Source organism: Sebastes fasciatus, chromosome 3 (assembly GCF_043250625.1).
Source record: "Sebastes fasciatus isolate fSebFas1 chromosome 3, fSebFas1.pri, whole genome shotgun sequence".
Lineage (NCBI taxonomy): Eukaryota > Metazoa > Chordata > Actinopteri > Perciformes > Sebastidae > Sebastes > Sebastes fasciatus.
In genome coordinates, this window is record NC_133797.1 from 12,231,037 (window position 1) to 12,249,976 (window position 18,940).

An 18,940-nucleotide genomic window follows, 5' to 3' on the forward strand; every position below is an offset into this window, starting at 1 on the left:
ACTTCTTCTACAACTCCTTGATAAGCTTGATAAATTCAAAATGCCTTAAAAACCAAAGGAGTATATTGTTTTTGATGATATACCAGATATACCAAAGTGTCCTTTTACTTCTACGAAACCCTGGTAATGTTGAACTTTTGAATTCAGAAGATTGTGTGGAAAGTATTTATATTGGAGGCACTAATATACTGAAAGAGAAGTCCTCTAACAAACATATTAGGAACACACTTTTATGTTTCTGTCCCTTTATCTAGATGTTTTTGGTCTTCCTTATTTGAAAATTCCACATTAATAAGAAAAAAATGGTCAGGGGACCAAGCCAACTTTCCTGCACTTTATCAATGAATTCAAATAATATAGCACCATCTTAAAAAGACGGTCATTCATCGTGCCATCAATCATTGGAATAGCTGCCCTCTTTACATCCGTCAATCCTCAACAAATCCTCATTCAAATACCATATAAGAATACATTACTGCTGCTGATCGATAGTCCAGTGTTGGTCATGTATGGTTTTTCTTTTGTTCCTTTTCCCTGATGATGGGCCTTGAGGCTCAATGGTTGTGGAAGATGTGTATGAAGGTGAAATTTATATATGTTTGGAAAATTTGAATGTTATTAGTGTAACACAAATATGATGTTGTATATAGTATGTAAGTAGTATAGGACTGGTTCGTTTGCGCGTGCATGTGAAATGTGCGTGCACGTGAGCATGCGCGCGCATGCTCACGTGCACGCGCATTTCACATGCACGCGCAAACGAACCAGTCCTATACTACTTATGTATGTGATAAATGTAATGTACTTGATGTCAGACCCCAGGAAGACTAGCTGGTGCCATTGGTATCAGCTAATGGGGATCCCTTTTAAATAAATCTTACTCAATGTTAAAAACAAAAAAGCCATTAACACCTTTAAGTTATTAAATTAATATAATATGATGTATATAACATAAACTCTGGCATTATGAAATGTATATGTAATTATGTTTGTTTTTTTCAGTTGTCTATGTATCTGTTTGTACGTCTGTAAATGAGCATGTGTTCAATAAAGAAAGCATTATTTAAAAAAAACTAAAACTCCTTGACTAGCCAATGGGGCAGATACTTCCTGCAGCTTTAGACTCCACAATAGGCACTGCTCCCAGTAGACCACTTACACACCAACAAACTGACAATAACCTGATATTTTCAGGTGGACTTTCATTCATTCATTCATTCATTCATTCATTCATTCATTCATTCATTCTCACTGTGCAATATCATTTTCCACTTGTGCAATTTTGTTAATAGTCTGTTTATTGTCAATACTGTATATACTGCTCTTATTTTTATACTTCCTTCTATTTAAGTGGTTCATATTTTGTTACACTTTATTTAGCTCTTTTTTTTACTGTGTTAGCTGATGCATATTGTTTTTTGCACTATCCCCTTTGCTGCTGTATACTGCACATTTCCCCACTGCAGGACTAATAAAGGAATATCTTATCTTATCTCTCTAATCTTAATTATGTTTGTTTTGGGGTTATTTTCAGTTGTCTATGTATCTGTTTGTACGTTTGTAAATGAGCATGTGTTCAATAAAGAAAGCATTATTAAAAAATAATAATAAAAAAACTAAACTAAAACTCCTCCTAGCCACTGGGGAAGATACCATCGTTGCCACCAAGGCACAATACTACGGCACTGCTGTAAAAACTACATTTCCCATAGTTCCCCTCCACCGGTGCAGGGCACTCCCTAGCGACGTCACGGACAGAAGAGCCAATAGGAGGCGTCTGAACTTGTAGTAACACGTCATCGTAGTGTAGAGCAGGAGCCGGCTGAGAGAGGCAGTGATCCAGAGAGTGATCTCCTCACCGTCCTCCTTCTGTTCTGTCCTGTCCGTCTACCTTCATCTCCTAATGCTGTGACTTCATTCAAACGCAACAGACTCTTTAAGCTCGTGTCCAGACCTGAGGACAGCCTGATACACAAGGTAAGAACACGACTTCATGTTGCTCTAAAGTAGGCCGCTGCAGCCGTTTACATTCATTCACCGGAAGTGGACCCATGCTACATTCCGTTAGCTAGTAGCGGGTTGAGTGACAGACAGCGACGCAGAGGGATTTAACTATAACTATAACCTACTGTTGAATACATCAGGTTTCTATAACACCATGTAGGTTACCTGGTTTTGCGTGGCTAACGTTAGACATGGCGAAAACGATGATGTAAATGGTGTTCACTATAGATCTTCACTGGTGGGTTCATCATAGTGATACGTGGCCTGTAGCCTGTGACATAATCTGAGTTAATCACTGAATACATCGTTCAATACAGTGTTTCTATGATTTAATCAAATATGAAAGTTTCCTTTAAATAAGATAAGATGAACCTTTATTAATTAAAGGGAAATGCAGGTGTCAAAGCAGCAACATCAGCAAACAGAGTGAAACACAGGAGAGGTATACAACATTATAAAAACAATAATAGAGATATAAAAGATACTGAGTGAATGGGTGAACATAGTGTGTGCAGTCTGTCAATAAATAAATGTAATATGTACATATGTGCAGTTTATAAAGTGGTCATTTTTCCTAAAATATCACTCGAGGAAGAAACTGGAAAACACCTAATACCCCCAACAACAACAACCCCACATCCCCTTCATCAGATGTGGCCAGGCAAAGCTCACATTCCCTAATGATCTTATATACTGCACTAGAGCTTTTACTGTTGTGTGTTATATTCTATTTTAGTTTCTATCCTAGTTTTTATTTTTAGCTTGTTTTTATTTTCTAATATTTAATGTTTAATAACTGTTTTAATTATGTCTTAATGTTCTTGAATATTTATGTAAAGCACTTTGAATTGCCCTGTTGCTGAAATGTGCTATACAAATAAAGCTGCCTTGCCTTGCCTAAGAAAAACATTGGATATAGGGCAACTGACTTTTATTTTAGTTTATTATGTATTAATCTCCTCGAGGTGATGTCTTCAGGTTGCTTGATTTTGGCCAAACTCCAAAGATATATTCAAGACAGAGAAAATCAGCAAAACTCTCACAATAGAGAAGCTGGAACTATAGGGGATGTTTGGCATTTTACATGAATTATCTATTTATAATTTATTAAGTGAGCAAATAATTGGCAGATTATTATATAATGGAAATACTAATAATTTGCAGCCCTACCTAGTACACAGTTGCGTGGCATACAGATAGTACAAGGTTCAAGGTTCTTTATTCGTCATTTGTCAGTTCCAGCAAAGCAGTTATTGGAAATGAAAATCTTTGGTCTCAGGTTCCTTCTACAACTCTCATACTATATATATATATATATATATATATATATATAAAAGGGGCAATCACACAAGTAAATGTAAAAGCAAAATAATAATCCTAAGGCATAAAATAGTGCACTTAAAATACACAATGAGAAGTAATATATGTAAACAGAGGTGTAAACAGGAATATAGTATGTAATAATGAGAAGTATTAAAAATATACATACAGAGTTGTAGACAGGAATATAGTACGTATAGAGAAGTAATAAATATGTATATTTACACAGAGGTGTAACCGTAGTAGTAGTAGTAGTAGTAGCAGTAGTAGTAATAATTAATAATTCATTTCTGTCCCAATTAACAATTTTCCATAAGTAGTGCACATAATAAAGAATAAATAACAATAAAGCATTACATTAAATGAAACAAAACAAAAGATCATGTACGCTCTGAAATCTTGTGCCCAACATACCACAAAAGATTGTAATTTTTGTTTTTGTCATCTTTTCAAAAGCACCTTGTAATTCTGCTGATATTCTGCTGTTGTATTGCTTATAAAAAGGAAATATAAAGTTCCTCTGACAGCGGTGACAATACAGTTACTACAACAGGATCCCTAGTGATGCTTTGCTAAAGACGTCACTGATCTTTCACTGACACGGACTAAAGGTGTAGCCTAAAAATACCACTGGAATTCCTCTGCACTGATCTCTGTCTCAGAAAAACACGCTGGTCAGGTTTGCTGATGAGACGTTTGTGCGTCATGCTTTCGAATATGTCTTATTTTAGCATAAGAAAGGAACACGTGTATAAAGAGCATCTCACTGTGAAAAGCAGGAGCACATTTAGGCTACCAGTGTCACTGGGACTATATCCAGTTCTTCTATTGGACTTACAACCTCACTGATCTATTGGGTTCTTTCTCTGCTGAAGCTCTGTGATGGCGACCTACCAGGAGTTCATCCAACAGAACGAGGACAGGGATGGGGTGCGATTCAGCTGGAACCTCTGGCCCTCCAGCCGCCTGGAAGCCACCAGGCTAGTGGTCCCAGTCTCCTGCCTCTTCACACCACTCAAGGAGAGGCCTGACCTGCCACCGGTCCAGTACGAACCAGTTCTGTGCAGCCGGGCCAACTGCAAGGCAGTGCTCAACCCACTATGGTGAGTTAAATGGAAAAAAACAATGCTCCTGCTTACAGATGTTAACTTCTTAATGTTTGTTTCAGCTGCAAAGCACCAAAAAACAAGGATTTCTGTATTCAGCCTTTATTTTGACTCATGGTATAATTTAGTCTTATTTTTACATGAGGATTTTGTTTAACCAGCTGTGCAAGTGTCTAGTGCCAGCTATGTCCTTGACATTTCTTCATTGTAGTATTCCTTGAGTAAAAGAAAACGGGTTTTAGGGAATTTGGTGATGTGTTTGAATAGTTTTTAGTGAGTACTATTTGTGGGTACATAAAAGCTGCAAATGGCCCATTATCAGTCACAGTTACACAGTTGTCCTGTCACTCGGATGCAAACCCTAAATAGTTCTGTTCCCTCCTTTGCAGTCAAGTTGACTTCAGAGCAAAAATATGGGCGTGCAACTTCTGCTTTCAGAGGAACCCAGTAAGTACTAACGTTCACATTCCCAGCATACTTTAGATTGATATTAACGGTTGCCATAACTCATGACTCAAGTCATGCTGTTTTACATAACAATGTGGACTAGCTGCATTCATTTATTAAGTTGGTTAATCTGGTTCTCCCTGTCTCTGCAGTTCCCTCCCTCTTATGCAGGCATATCAGACGTGAACCAACCAGCTGAACTCATGCCGCAGTTTTCTACCATCGAGTACATAGTACAGGTAAATACCACACACATGTCTGCACTCTGACCTCAGCCCTTTGCATGGAGATTGTATGTACTCTAGGTGTACTCGGCAAAGGTGAATATTAACAAATTCTGACAACAGCTTCTCTATGTTGAGAGTTCTTATTAATTTTTTTTTCAGTTGTGGGTCTCATGATCAATGTGTTCAGTGTCATTGTGCAACTCTGACACATGTGAGCAGTGTTGTTATGGGTTTGGGGATCATTTCCCACGGTTCAAAGTTTATAAAAAAAAAAACAAGGTCTACTTAGCTATTGGGATCAACACTAATTAGGTTTCATTAGTGAACGAATGAATGAAAATGTATTTTTGTGTCTGGTCATTTACATAACCCATCGCTCATGGGATTATTCAGACACATTAACTAACAACAAATCAAACATTCCAGCGTGTTTGCTCACCATCATCTAACAGGACAATTCACCAGCATCATCCAAACATACATATAAACAAACACCATCCAGACATAATAGTAAACCTGCCAGGATATATCCCACAATGGAAATACAACAAATAAACAGTCACAAATATACAAACACAGCCCCCTAAGCACAAGACACATACACAAACCCAATCGTGACAAAGAGGCATAAGAGTTTGAGGAATTTATCTATCATATGTTACTTTTCTCCTCCTATCCCATGTTAGAAAGATATTCAGAAAATACATAAACATTATCAAAAAGATATTCAATTGAGGCTCCAGTCTCCATATCTATCAAATCTAAACCAGGAACATGAACTTTTAGTTCACAATATTGACACAGTCTTTCGTCTTCAATTACACCTCTGTATCTTCCTGTTTCAATATGTAGTGGTAATATCCCACATCTTAACTGTACACAAAGTGACTTCTGACTTTTAGGCAAATTATATTTAACATATTTTTCACATTAGTAATTCACCTCCAACAGACAAGTCCCAGTTAAATATCTCACTAGCCACCCTGTTGGTTGGTAAACTCAGCAACCTGTTCCAGAGACTCACCATGTGAAAGAGATCTGAGCTAATCATGTAGTGTTTTGATATGTTAACTCATACAGTAGGCTATAACAAATACTTGTTATTGAAATTATACAGAAACATCCTCGGCTTTACAACCAATGAGTGCCTGACTACTATTATTGCTAACATGTGTGGCTTCATGAATAATGCATATGGTTTTCAAAAGTAATATGAGAGTGTCTCTGCTAGTGTAAGTCTTTTAGAAACACATGGTCAACAAACCAAACACACTTTAATTCAGCCTCTTCTTCTTTGTTTCTTTGTGGCTAAGCATTTTTCAGTTTGCAGACAAGAAAAATAAATAAATAAAGATATAAATCAACAGTGCCAGCTCCTTAGTGTTTCTGTAATAACATATGTGGAAACAGAACTTTTGACTTCACCAGAGTGTAACGTTCCTCTCCCACCTCTTTACAGCGCGGAACCCCGGCCCCTCTGATCTTCCTATACGTGGTTGACACGTGTTTGGAAGAAGAGGACCTCCAGGCCCTCAAGGAGTCTCTGCAGATGTCCCTCAGCCTGCTGCCACCCAACGCCCTGGTGGGCCTCATCACGTTCGGACGCATGGTTCAGGTTCACGAGCTCAGCTGTGAGGGGATCGCCAAGAGCTACGTGTTCAGGGGCACCAAGGACCTCACCTCCAAACAGATCCAGGTGGGTTGGGGGGCAAAAGGCACGGGGGAAAACTGAGAAATGAGACAAAAGAGGAGACTAATGTGCGCACATAGGAAACCGTAATAATTGTTTTTTTGTGTGTGTGTGTTTTTCAGGAGATGCTGGGTTTAATGAAGCCAGCGGCATCAGCGCAACAAGGTCGCCCACAGGCACCTCAGGATGCCGCAGCAACTTGCAGGTATGGTGGAGCATTAACATTTCCCTCTCGTCTTTGCCAGTTAAAGGTAGCCGTTTCCAAAAATATGCTTGTCTAAGGTGTGTTTGTGTTCATATTCAGGTTCCTTCAGCCTGTGCACAGAGTCGATATGAACCTGACTGACTTGCTCGGTGAGCTTCAGAGAGACCCGTGGCCTGTCCCTCAGGGCAAACGTCCCCTCCGCTCCACCGGTGTTGCACTGTCTGTTGCCGTCGGTCTGCTGGAGGTACAGTACACACAGAAACACAAATAATATTGTACATTAAGTGGATACAAATGATTTGGCAGTCATTTATTGAGGCGCTTCCAATCCTCAGTAACCTGAACTTTAGCCTCTCCAAGACGACTGTGCCACATGTAACGGTTCAGAAACGCACACACTGCCTGATGACTATCTTCCCCAGGAACAGTACATGTGCTTTGTCAGTTCAAAGGCTAGTTCCTTGTTTGCTTTCTGTCTTTTCCTCCCACTATCATTATCCGCTCTTCTCCTAACGCTAATCTGCGTGGTTATATAAGTGATGCAACAGATCACTACCCCCGCTGTACTCCCCCATCAGCAGATAGGAGATGATTAGAATAAATTTGTCTCTTTCAGTGACTCCAGATTCACTGATTTGTCGAGAGGCGTTTGACTTGAGGAATGAGTCTTTTTGCATATAAAGCAGAACTGCGAAACGTGGTTAGCATCCACCATTTGTTTTGTTCACTTATTGATTTTATTGTTCTCTGAATCAGTACACTTTGTCCCTAAATAAATGAATCACTGTTTATGTAGAATTCGTCATCATTAAAAGTCTCCGTGTCTCTGACTCATGGACTCTGGACTTTGTTGTAAGTTTTGGCTGTGAGGTCTGCCCTCTGCTGAAACTGATTCCCTAAAGCTCTCAATCAGACTTGTTGTATACTCATTATACACACATTCAGTTAAAGCAGCAGTAGGCAAGATTGGAGCAAATGTGATTGAAAAAAAGTTATTTTTATAAAACAGTAGTGCATGAGAGAGGTAATCTGAAAAAAAAATCATGTGCCTCTGTGTCCTCCAGTGCTCCTAATGGTATCTGCAGGATTTCACAGCCTCCGTTGAATGAACAGCCAATAGGAACACTCTCTCTCTCTCTGAAATGACCTTTGATTAGCCAAAGTCTCCCGTCACAGGCTAGAACACTTGAATTACAATATGCTGAAAGGTTATTATGGAATTTTTGCCCAATGATGCCAAAAATGTCTGCCTACTGCAGGTTTAACCTGGATTTCTGCATTTGTCATGTAATGTGAAAAAACAGCATTGTTGGAATGGAAATTTATTTCAACTGACTCAATAAAGTAATTAGGAATTATTAAATAATTATGTTTTATTTGCTGATGTGAAACCTACCTACCCATGCTTAACTATCTAGGTTCTATTATTGATTACTGACGATGTATTTGCACAGCTGATCCTAATTCTTTTAATAAAGCATTCTTTATTTTCCCCTAACACTCCTCTTTAAATGGCAAGTTTGAGAAGTAGGTCACAATTCCATTAGTGCTCATTATCCACATTCACAGTCCAAAGATTGGCAGAAGTCAAATAACAAGCTTGTGGTGTTGTAACTTGAGCGGGGGTAGTGTACAATGATACTTGCACTTAGCTGAAACCCAATTCCCCCCTCTCTTTTATCTTCAGGGTACATACCCCAACACAGGGGCCCGTGTGATGCTGTTCATCGGAGGCCCCCCCACCCAGGGCCCAGGCATGGTGGTGGGAGACGAGCTGAAAATCCCCATCCGCTCCTGGCATGACATCACGAAAGACAACGCTCGTCATTTGAAGAAAGCCACCAAGGTGAGAAAGTGCATGAAGCCTCTGCAAAATCTTGGTATTTGCAGCAGTACTTGTATTTGAGTGAAATCCTTCTTCTTCTTTTTTTTTACAAATTTTCTTTTGTTGTTATAACTGACTTTTTCCCCCAAATAAGCAATAAAGTCAAATACATTTAGTACTAGGGCTGTCAAAGTTAACGCCATAATAACGCGTTAATGCAAATTAACGCAATTTTTAATTGCATGGCAATATTTCAAAGATATGTGAATGTAAATGGTTTCTATGGGTACCCACGAGTCTCCCCTTTACAGACATGCCCACTTTATGATAATCACATGCAGTTTTGGGCAAGTCATAGTCAAGTCAGCACACTGACACACTGACAGCTGTTGTTGCCTGTTGGGCTGCAGTTTGCCATGTTATGATTTGAGCATATCTTTTATGCTAAATGCAGTACCTGTGAGGGTTTCTGGACAATATCTGTCATTGTTTTGTGTTAATTGTTTCCATTAACAAAATATATACATACATTTGCATAAAGCAAGCCTATTTCCCCACTCCCATGTTGATAAGAGTATGAAATACTTGACAAATCTCCCTTTAAGGTACATTTTGAACAGATAAAAAATGTGATTAACTTGCGATCAATTAACAGCCCTATTTAGTACACAACATACTAGGGGTATGCTCATTGAAATTAAGTTGTCGTTTCATGTCTTTTGTCTGTTTTTTTTGTTTGTTTTTTTATATCACACAGTACTACGAAGCCATGGCCAACCGCTCATCAGTAAATGGCCACTGTATCGATATCTACGCCTGTGCCCTAGACCAGACGGGACTGCTGGAGATGAAATGCTTATCTAATCTCACCGGGTACGTCAGCACTTACTGTTTGGGTGTGGGATTATATTAGCCTAACTATTAGGGATGTATGATTCTTTACAGATAAATACCCCTTTTAGGGATACTTTAGATCCTAACCGATCTGTTTTAATTTATTATCAGGGGGCACATTGTGATGGGAGACTCCTTCAACACTTCCCTGTTCAAGCAGACCTTCCAGAGAGTCTTCAGCAAAGACTACAATGCAGACTTCCGCATGGCCTTTGGAGGCGTCCTGGAGGTCAAGGTAAAGAAGCGATTTAGTCATAGCGAATGTCATTGTTTGCTGTGCTTTTGCTAAAATAAGAGGCTTGTGTCAATTGTGATTTTTTCTTTTCAGAGCACAGAATAGATCTATACCTGCATGCTTATGTTGTGTGTCTTTCTGTCTATATAGACATCAAGGGAAGTGAAGATTTGCGGGACCATCGGGCCGTGTGTTTCACTCAACTCCAAGGGTCCCTGTGTTTCGGAGAACGTGAGTCGCCACCCCAGATTCAGATTCTTTCCTTCCCACAATTGAACCGTAATCCCAGAGCTGGCGTTCATCACAATATGTTCTCTGTGTTGTGTAGGAGATGGGTACCGGTGGGACGAGCCAGTGGAAAATATGCGGCCTCAACCCCTCCACCACTTTGGGCCTTTATTTTGAAGTGGTGAATCAGGTAAAACTTAAAAAACACTTCTCTTGAACCTTAGCTGGTGAGCTTTGATTGGATTACTGTAGGCTGATGAAAGTGCAGTCACATCAAACAAGTGAATAACTGTGATGTGATGAAGGCTTTGTTTAGTGAAACAATGGCTTTTTGTGTTGTCTTTCTTGTAGTAGAAGGCCATTTGTTAGGCTCATGCAAAGAGAGTAGTGATTGACAATACTGTCTCTACTGTTTTGTGTTTGTGTGTGTGTGTGTGTGTGTGTGTGTGTGTGTGTATGTGTGTGTAGCACAATGCACCAACCCCCCAGGGTGGCCGAGGGGCGATCCAGTTTGTAACCCAGTACCAGCACTCCAACACACAGAGGAGGATACGGGTCACTACCATCGCCAGGAAGTAAGACACCATAAAACTGTAGTTTACTCCATGTCAACCTGGAACTAGGGCTGTCAATCGCTTAGAATATTTAATCAGGATTAATCGCATGATTGTTCATAGTTAATCACGATTAATCGCAAATTAATTGCACATTTAATCTGTTCAAAATGTACCTTAAAGGGAGATTTGTCAAGTATTTAATACTCTTTAATACTTATCAACATGGGAGTGGACAAATATGCTTTCTTTATGCAAATGTATGTATATATTTATTATTGGAAATCAATTAACAACACAAAACAATGAGAAATATTGTCCAGAAACCCTCACAGGTACTGCATTTAACATAAAACAATATGCTAAAATCATAACATGGCAAACTGCAGCCCAACAGGCAACAACAGCTGTCAGTGTGTCAGTGTGCTGACTTGACTATGACTTGCCCCAAATTGCATTTGAGTATCATAAAGTGGGCATCAGAACCCATTTTCATTCACATATCTTGAGGTCAGAGGTCAAGGGATCCCTTTGAGAATGGCCAGGACAGTTTCCATTTCCTCGCCAAAATGTAGCGTAAGTTTTGAGCGTTATTTAAACTCCTTTGCAACAAGTTAGTATGACATGGTTGGTACCAATGCATTCCTTAGATTGTTTAGTTTTATATGATACCAGTTCAAACTGAGCCCGCTCCAACCTAAAAATTTAAAGTTGTGCTAAAGAAATTATTGGCGTTAAAATAAATTAGCGTTAACGCGTTATTATCGCATTAACTTTGACAGCCCTACCTGGAACATCATTATTATCATTATTATTAACATGCTAGGTTATTTTGCAGAAAAGACTTTCCAGTGAATATTCACTTTATGCACCTACAAGTGTGTGATATAATGAAGCCTGGCATTCTGTCAAGAAAGTGCTGCCTTGAATCAATATAAGCCTCACTAGAAAGGATGTTTACATTCCTGCAATTTGGGGTGACGCCTTCAGAGACCTGCGCGTCATTCACACCACACCCATGCTCACCTGCACCTCTCCTGCTGTCCTCCCTCCCTCTTTGCTCTTTCTGTGTGTCCCCACCGAAGCTGGGCAGATGCACAGTCCCAAATCCAGCACATTGAGTCGTCGTTCGACCAGGAAGCAGCCGCGGTGCTCATGGCTCGCCTGGGAGTCTTCAGAGCGGAGTCGGAGGAGGGACCGGACGTTCTGCGTTGGCTTGACAGGCAGCTCATCCGCCTGGTGAGTGCCTCTCCCACACCTCCCTGCCTGCGCTTTGTGATGAGAACAATGCATAGTTGGCATTGTTAGGATTGTGCGATACGACGTCATTCTGTAATTGCTTACGTATGATGTACCAGGTTATGTGATGTTATGTTAGGTTCATGTTCAATGCTTGATCATTGTTTTGTCTCCCTCGGTTTCAGTGTCAGAAGTTCGGCCAGTTCAACAAAGACGATCCTACATCCTTCAAACTGTCAGAGTCTCTGTCCCTCTACCCACAGGTAAACCTGCCTCCTAGTGGAAACGCCTGATTTTAAATCTGTAAAAAAAAATACTAAATGGAATTTTCCGATTTTTATAGATCCGAATAAAATGTGACTTAATTCAGTTCTAATTATAAAACTGTCCCTAATTTATATTGATTTGCATTAGGACTACAGTGGAAACCGCTTATAGTGATCACCGTTACAGTGATCAACCACATATATGGATCTCAAAAAACTTGGGACAGAATCATTCCTATACAAACGTTATTTAAATAATTCGCTTATAGTAATCAAGAAGTCCGCTTATAGCTAGGGATGCACCGACACCGGATCGGATAACGGGCCAAAACTCACTCAAATAGCTGCATCGGGTATCGGTGACAATGGGTACGATCTATTCAATTCAATTCTATGTTTATTATAATAATAATAATAATAATATAATTGGCGCATTCCTACTTATAGTGGTCATTTTGGGTCTTTTTAATACATGACAAATATGGAAAAACATTTTAAAACTACGTTAGACTAACGTTTGTTTTTTACTTTACTCACTTGATACTTTGCCTCGCGGACCGTCTGCTTTGCTTTTTCTGCTTTTGGATACTGTGAGGCTGATGCTGCGTGCACATTGATATTGTGACGGGGAAAAGAAAGTAGTTTTCTCTGAATGAGAAACGAATGCGCACGAGGCGGGAAAGCACCCTCGTCAATTGGATTGAGAATGCCTGGTCACGTAATGCCCTCAGAGTGAAACTTTTTCTGCATGCACTCTCGCGCTGCAGAGCCGGCCAAACACGGCAATGCCTCGCCCCCCAATGAGGGAAAAGGCAGAAGAATTGACAGCGAGCCAGTAAATAGCGTAGCGGTCTGTTTCATTACGTTGTATTCATGTTATATATGTACACAACTGTCAATTAGATGGTAATCTGCATGAGAAATGATGCACAACAACAAAAATGTGGTTATAATAATCATCCGCGTATAGTGATCAATTTGACCCGGACAGACTTGATCACTATAAGCGGTTTCCACTGTATATGCTAACTTTAATTTCCTCTCCTCCACCTGCAGTTTATGTTCCATCTGAGGCGGTCGCCCTTCCTGCAGGTGTTCAACAACAGCCCCGATGAGTCGTCCTATTACAGGCACCACTTTGTCAGGCAGGACCTGACCCAGTCCCTGATCATGATCCAGCCCATCCTCTACTCATACTCCTTCCATGGACCACCAGAGGTCAGCCTCACACCCTCCACACCATTATTATTATCATCAGCCTTTAGAGGAGCATCAGGCCTTTCCTGGGAGCTTCAGAATGTCTCTATAAGAAATGCCTGTCAGTGCTGATGGATTTGGTGCTTGAGTTGTTCCAAACGGTGTGTCTGTTCTTCACAGCCCGTTCTCCTGGACAGCAGCAGCATCCTGCCAGATCGAATCCTGCTGATGGACACTTTCTTCCAGCTGGTTATCTACCATGGAGAGGTGAGACAGTTTTATTCATTTAGATCTTTAGAGCAGGACGACATTTGATTAACCTCTTACCATTCCGCCCTCTTATTTTTAAAGGGAAAGGGTTGGAAGACAGGGGATGTTCAGGGGTAGATAAAAAGTCAGCAGTAGATGCTACATAGAAGTGGTGAACATCATCTGAAAGCTGGGAACCTGAAGATTAATTTGAGATGCTGCTCAGCACTGTGTGTCAAGCTGGTCTAGTTAGTAATAAGAAATACAAATGAATAAATAAATGAATTAATCAATTAAAATAAATTGTGAAAGTGTATAAGAGCGTAGAACATGATGATGTACGTTTGTGATGGTCAATCCCATGCTCACTTATGTCTCAAAAATTGTTGCAGCAATTATTGGGTTGATGCCATTTGTTACACAGATTTGGTGCTAAATTTAAAAAAATGTTCACCACTTGAGAATTTATAAAAATGATCAATAATCCCTCCAAAATACCACATTAAGACACCAAGACCTTGAGGAACATCATAGAAAAAGCCATGCTGGGATTTGGTATCAAGAATTGCATTTTTCGTGATTGGATTGCGAGCACTTCTGTTCGGGAAACTTCCAAGACTGTTTAGCAACCCCGGTATGCATAAATATTCGAATACACCATTTTAATATTGGCGAATATAACAAATTTATACTGCATGCAAACAATTGCATGGTTGTTTTCCCAAACTGCATGTGATTATCATAAAGTGGGCATGTCTGTAAATAGGAGACTCGTGGGTACCCATAGAACCTAATTTCATTCACATATCTTGAGGTCAGAGGTCAAGGGACCCCTTTGAAAATCGCCATGCCAGTTAGACTAGCGTCTCGAAGTGTTACGGGTTTAACCTCCATTGGAGAACTTGAGTTCCAAAAATCTCCACCTGTCGTTCATCTGCTTAATTTCTTTCTAGAGGATAACGACACATTAGGTGATACAGCAGGCATTTCTTAATGCTGTTCTTTTCCTCTTTTATTTCCAGACCATAGCCCAGTGGCGAAAGGCAGGCTACCAGGAATTGGCAGAGTACGAGAACTTCAAACAGCTGTTGCTGGCTCCACTGGATGACGCCCAGGAGATCCTCCAGACGCGTTTCCCCATGCCGCGCTACGTCGACACCGAGCACGGAGGCTCACAGGCTCGCTTCCTGCTCTCCAAGGTCAACCCATCACAGACCCACAACAACCTCTACGCCTGGGGACAGGTACTGTATTATAAGCTACACCTTACAGTTTCACCTTTTATAGTTGAGGATAGATTGCTTTTAGAGGTCAATGACATTTTCAGCAGAATGTCTAAAGATATCAAATTCATTTCTCACTCCTTTGTCTTCCTCCTCATGCCGCTTCAGTGGGCTGAGGGTTATTTACAACCTCCTACAGAGCTTTCATTATCACATATCAGTATAACACAATTGATGAAAGTTTCGGAAATTTCTCATTTCCTTCTTGCGTCCAAATCAAGACTTTAAAACCCCCGGGATTGTCTGTATCCCTGGGTGAAAAACAATCTGTGCTGACAACTCAGAAAATGTAAAGTCGAACTGTCAGCAAACACAGGTCTTGGATTTGCTAACCTCTGATTTCGAAGTGTGGGAGATTGAAAGCTGCAAATAGCATTAATCTGTTATATCCCAAGTTAAGGAAGAGCTGAACCATAACCCGCAGTTTACAAACACTGTGAATACATCCACGGCAGTCTGAGAATCAGATTATAAAGAGAACAAGGCCTTGCATAAGCTAATCTTAGCGATAAACCCGTTTACGTTATTAAAGTGATCATGGGATCAGAGTTATGTCATGAAAAGATCCGTCTGCAAAGTGCGGGAATGACTCACCCACTATTTTTGTCTTCATTTGCTTCCCGTGCATCTACAGGAGGCGGGATCCCCGATCCTCACCGATGACGTCAGCCTTCAGGTCTTCATGGACCACTTGAAGAAACTGGCAGTTTCCAGCTCCACGTAGACGTCTCCGTTCCGCCGCAAAGTGATCCGACATTCCCGTTCTGACATAGGGATCCATTAACATTTCCCCTGTTTTTGTAAAGGAGCCAAAACCCAGAGAGTCGACCGTATGTGCTTGCTTGATTGTGGGAGTCGCGTGTGACATATCCATGCTACGAAATGAAAGGAACAAAGGGGGTGGGGGGGGGGGAACGGCACATTCCTATGAAGAAAACATTTCTACTCATTTTCATTAACTAGGTATTTATGAGAAACGGCTCCAGTACTCCAGACTGTCCTCATGTAAGCAATATCAAATCCTCTATTTCTCTTTTATATTTGATATTACCTCTGACATGCATAATGATTAGACTGATAATTATTTTTTTGTCCAAAAAAAAATGTGTCTGCTGCATCAGCCTTGGTCGAAGGTGCTGTTTAATAGGACGCTTGTATGTGTTCGCTTTGTCTATAGCTAAAGATGACATGCCTAGAATTTTCTCATTAATAAATTGTAACGGTATCTTCTAATGCTGGCTAGGAAAATGTTCACAGGGCTAATCGGTCTTCACACTGATGACTTGTTAAAATTTCTACATGGATTATACTTTTTTTAAGTGTTTTCCAAGAAAATTCTCTTCTGAATAATGAGGATTAATGTTCTGAGGAATGGAAGTCAATCACGGCATGTCAACCGAGACGCACTTTGTTTTCAATGACGAACATTTCGATGTATTTTTAACTTTAAAGGGCGCTCTATAGTTCAGTCCTCTCATCTCGTCTCATCACCATCTGGTATTTTGCACCCAAACGATTGCCCAAGTGTCTTTGTAATCAGACTTTAATATACTGTAAGACTGTATAAAAGGGACAGTTGTTTGATTTAGATCCTGTCTGGATTCTTAATGCTACCCATATAAAAGCCCCATCGGCTGGAAACAGATTCTGTCTGTGTTGTCTATCCTTGCAACCGGCGTGCACGTCCCCGTTCACAAAGCAACTTTTGTCTCCTACTCTGGATTTTTCACATGGAAGTCACCGAGGTCACCGGAGATGCTCAGTTCATACACCAGGCATCTGTTTGGTGATGTGCAGCAGAAGGAAAGACCTGTCTGGCGTTGCAGATTTGAACGATTGCGTGTCAGCTGTGTGTGTGTATGAGAGAATGACGCACAGCATACAACGGTATGTGACGCGTCCTCGGTGCAGATTGGAAGCGACACTCAACAATTGTCTTTTTCTCATTTGTTGCTACTGTACATAAAGCCCGCACGGCACGCAATCCCAATCATAAAACCACTTGCGCACCATCTACTGTCACTGTAAGCTGATTTCAGAGCACCCAGACAGTATGATTTCGAGGATCAGTGAACGGCAGATTATGAAGACTAATCCGTAGGGGCTATCTGTTTAGAGGCAAATTCTACTCTTGGCAGCTTTAAGCGGAAGTTGCCACTGAAATACAAATGAAGTCTGTGTCTATCAAGAGCTTAGGCCGTACAATGTTGCCTTCTGAAGCCACATATGCTCCGAAGGTATTCAAGGTCAAGTAAAAAACAGTGCAACAGCTCTTAATCTCTTTTAAACATGGACACTCCTGCAGAAATCCAAAAAGTTCCATTTTGTTCAGTAGAGATTGGTGCAGCTGCGTGAGATCTGATCTTCCGTGCTGTACATGGATATGAAGTGATCTCATAAAGGGAAAACAATCATGTCCTCATTTTAATCTGTGTATCTATACGCTCGGCCAGCTTGATGCATGCAAAAGCTGCAGCTGTGCATGTTCAATGACGTTCAGAGGAACAAAAGAACATTACCATTTCTCTCAGCACACTATTTTTTTTTTTTTGGTCTTCGGTGATCATTGATGATGCTCACGTCCACGTGATTCCCAGGCTTAGGCAAAGCTGTAAGGAAATGTGTTGTCTTATTATCTCCTATCAAATCCTAACGGATCAGTTCTAGTCCCAGCAGCCAGAGAAATCCATTCCGGCGTCACAGATAACTTATGTAAGATTTCTATATGCAATATGTCCTGGCATGTTTATATAACTATGATTGACACAATACTGTTGTCAGATGATGCGTGACCAAAATAGAATAGTTCAGGTCCTTTCAGCGATTTAGATTGTAGGAGCTAAAACTTAAGTCTGAATGTATATTAATATTGTGTGAGTTCATGTAAAAAAAAAAATGAATCCCTAGAAAGCTCAAAACAACATGAGTTAATAGTCACCCCAATATGAAATACTTTTTTTTTTTAAAGTTAGGTTTAGGCAATAAAACTACAACTTCTTTAGGTTTAGGCAATAAAAAAAAACTTCTTTAGGTTTAGGCAACAAAAAAAACAACTTTAGGTTTAAGCAAAAAAAAAGTTAGGTTTAGGCAATAAAACTAAAATTTCTGGAGGTGTAGGCAATAAAACAACTTTAGGTTTAGGCAAAGAAAAGTTAGGTTTAGGAAATAAGACTACAACTTCTTTAGGTTTAGGCAAAAAAAAATAGGTTTAGGCAAAAAAAACTACAATTTCTGGAGGTGTAGGCAATAAAACAATAACTTCTTTAGGTTTAGGCAATAAAACAACAACTTCTTTAGGTTTAGGCAATAAAACAACTTATTTAGGTTTATGCGTAAAAAACTACAGCTTCTTTAGGTTTAGGCAAAAAAGAACACTTAATTAAGTTTAGGGAAAGACACTGTGTTTTTGGGTTGAAATAACTAAAACACAACGACAACTACACATTGTTGGTTTCACACGGGATGCAAACTCCGGCCTCCTAGGTGAAAACCCTGTGTTGTGTGTCATCCACCCCTTATACGTTCATTATGATATGTTTACATCCATCATGATAATTTTGGGGGAGTGGCTTTGGAGGGAGGCCTGAAGCGACGGACTGTCAGTGTTGCCAACTTGCCAACTTTCTCTCTAGATTTAGCGACTTTTGGAGCTAGTGCTGCTGGCTGATTTCATGGAAAAAGAGTTGGCAACGCTAGGCTGTTTTTTTCATTTGGATCATTTTTTTAAATCTAGTGTACTCTTGCTGGTTTTCCAGCATTACCGACCCCTAAGTTTATAGGCATACAGTTGGTTATTTATTTGCAAATCTAGCAATATATGGAGTGGCAAATGAAATAAATATGCCAAAATAAAATTCACTATCAAAAATGAACCCCAAATCCTTAGCTAGAGTTTATTCTCCATCTATTACAGCTTAGTTTTAAACCGATCAATAACTGAGAGAGCCTGAACCAAGATTGTGACGTCAAAA

The 18,940-nt window shown here is 40.1% G+C and overlaps 1 protein-coding gene across 1 annotated transcript; it reads left to right on the forward strand.

Annotated features, from left to right (window-relative positions):
- Positions 1–1,786: 1,786 nt before the first annotated feature.
- On the forward strand, positions 1,787–16,614 carry sec23b (SEC23 homolog B, coat complex II component). The gene is made up of 19 exons (XM_074628994.1): positions 1,787–1,977; positions 4,200–4,427; positions 4,820–4,877; positions 5,030–5,116; positions 6,564–6,800; positions 6,917–6,999; positions 7,099–7,243; positions 8,687–8,845; positions 9,582–9,697; positions 9,830–9,953; positions 10,104–10,184; positions 10,282–10,371; positions 10,650–10,756; positions 11,821–11,974; positions 12,160–12,237; positions 13,297–13,458; positions 13,618–13,704; positions 14,709–14,930; positions 15,604–16,614. Exons 2-19 carry the CDS (start codon positions 4,207–4,209, stop codon positions 15,691–15,693), a joined length of 2,301 nt encoding a protein of 766 aa, XP_074485095.1. The 5' UTR covers positions 1,787–1,977; positions 4,200–4,206; the 3' UTR covers positions 15,694–16,614.
- Positions 16,615–18,940: the final 2,326 nt, after the last annotated feature.

Coding starts and splice junctions, on each gene's coding strand:
- sec23b (XM_074628994.1), top strand. CDS start 4,207: ATGGCGACCTACCAGGAGTTCATCCAACAGAACGAGGACAGGGATGGG. Junction 6,801..6,916: donor TCACCTCCAAACAGATCCAG/GTGGGTTGGGGG, acceptor TGTGTTTTTCAG/GAGATGCTGGGTTTAATGAA. Junction 11,975..12,159: donor ACAGGCAGCTCATCCGCCTG/GTGAGTGCCTCT, acceptor CCTCGGTTTCAG/TGTCAGAAGTTCGGCCAGTT.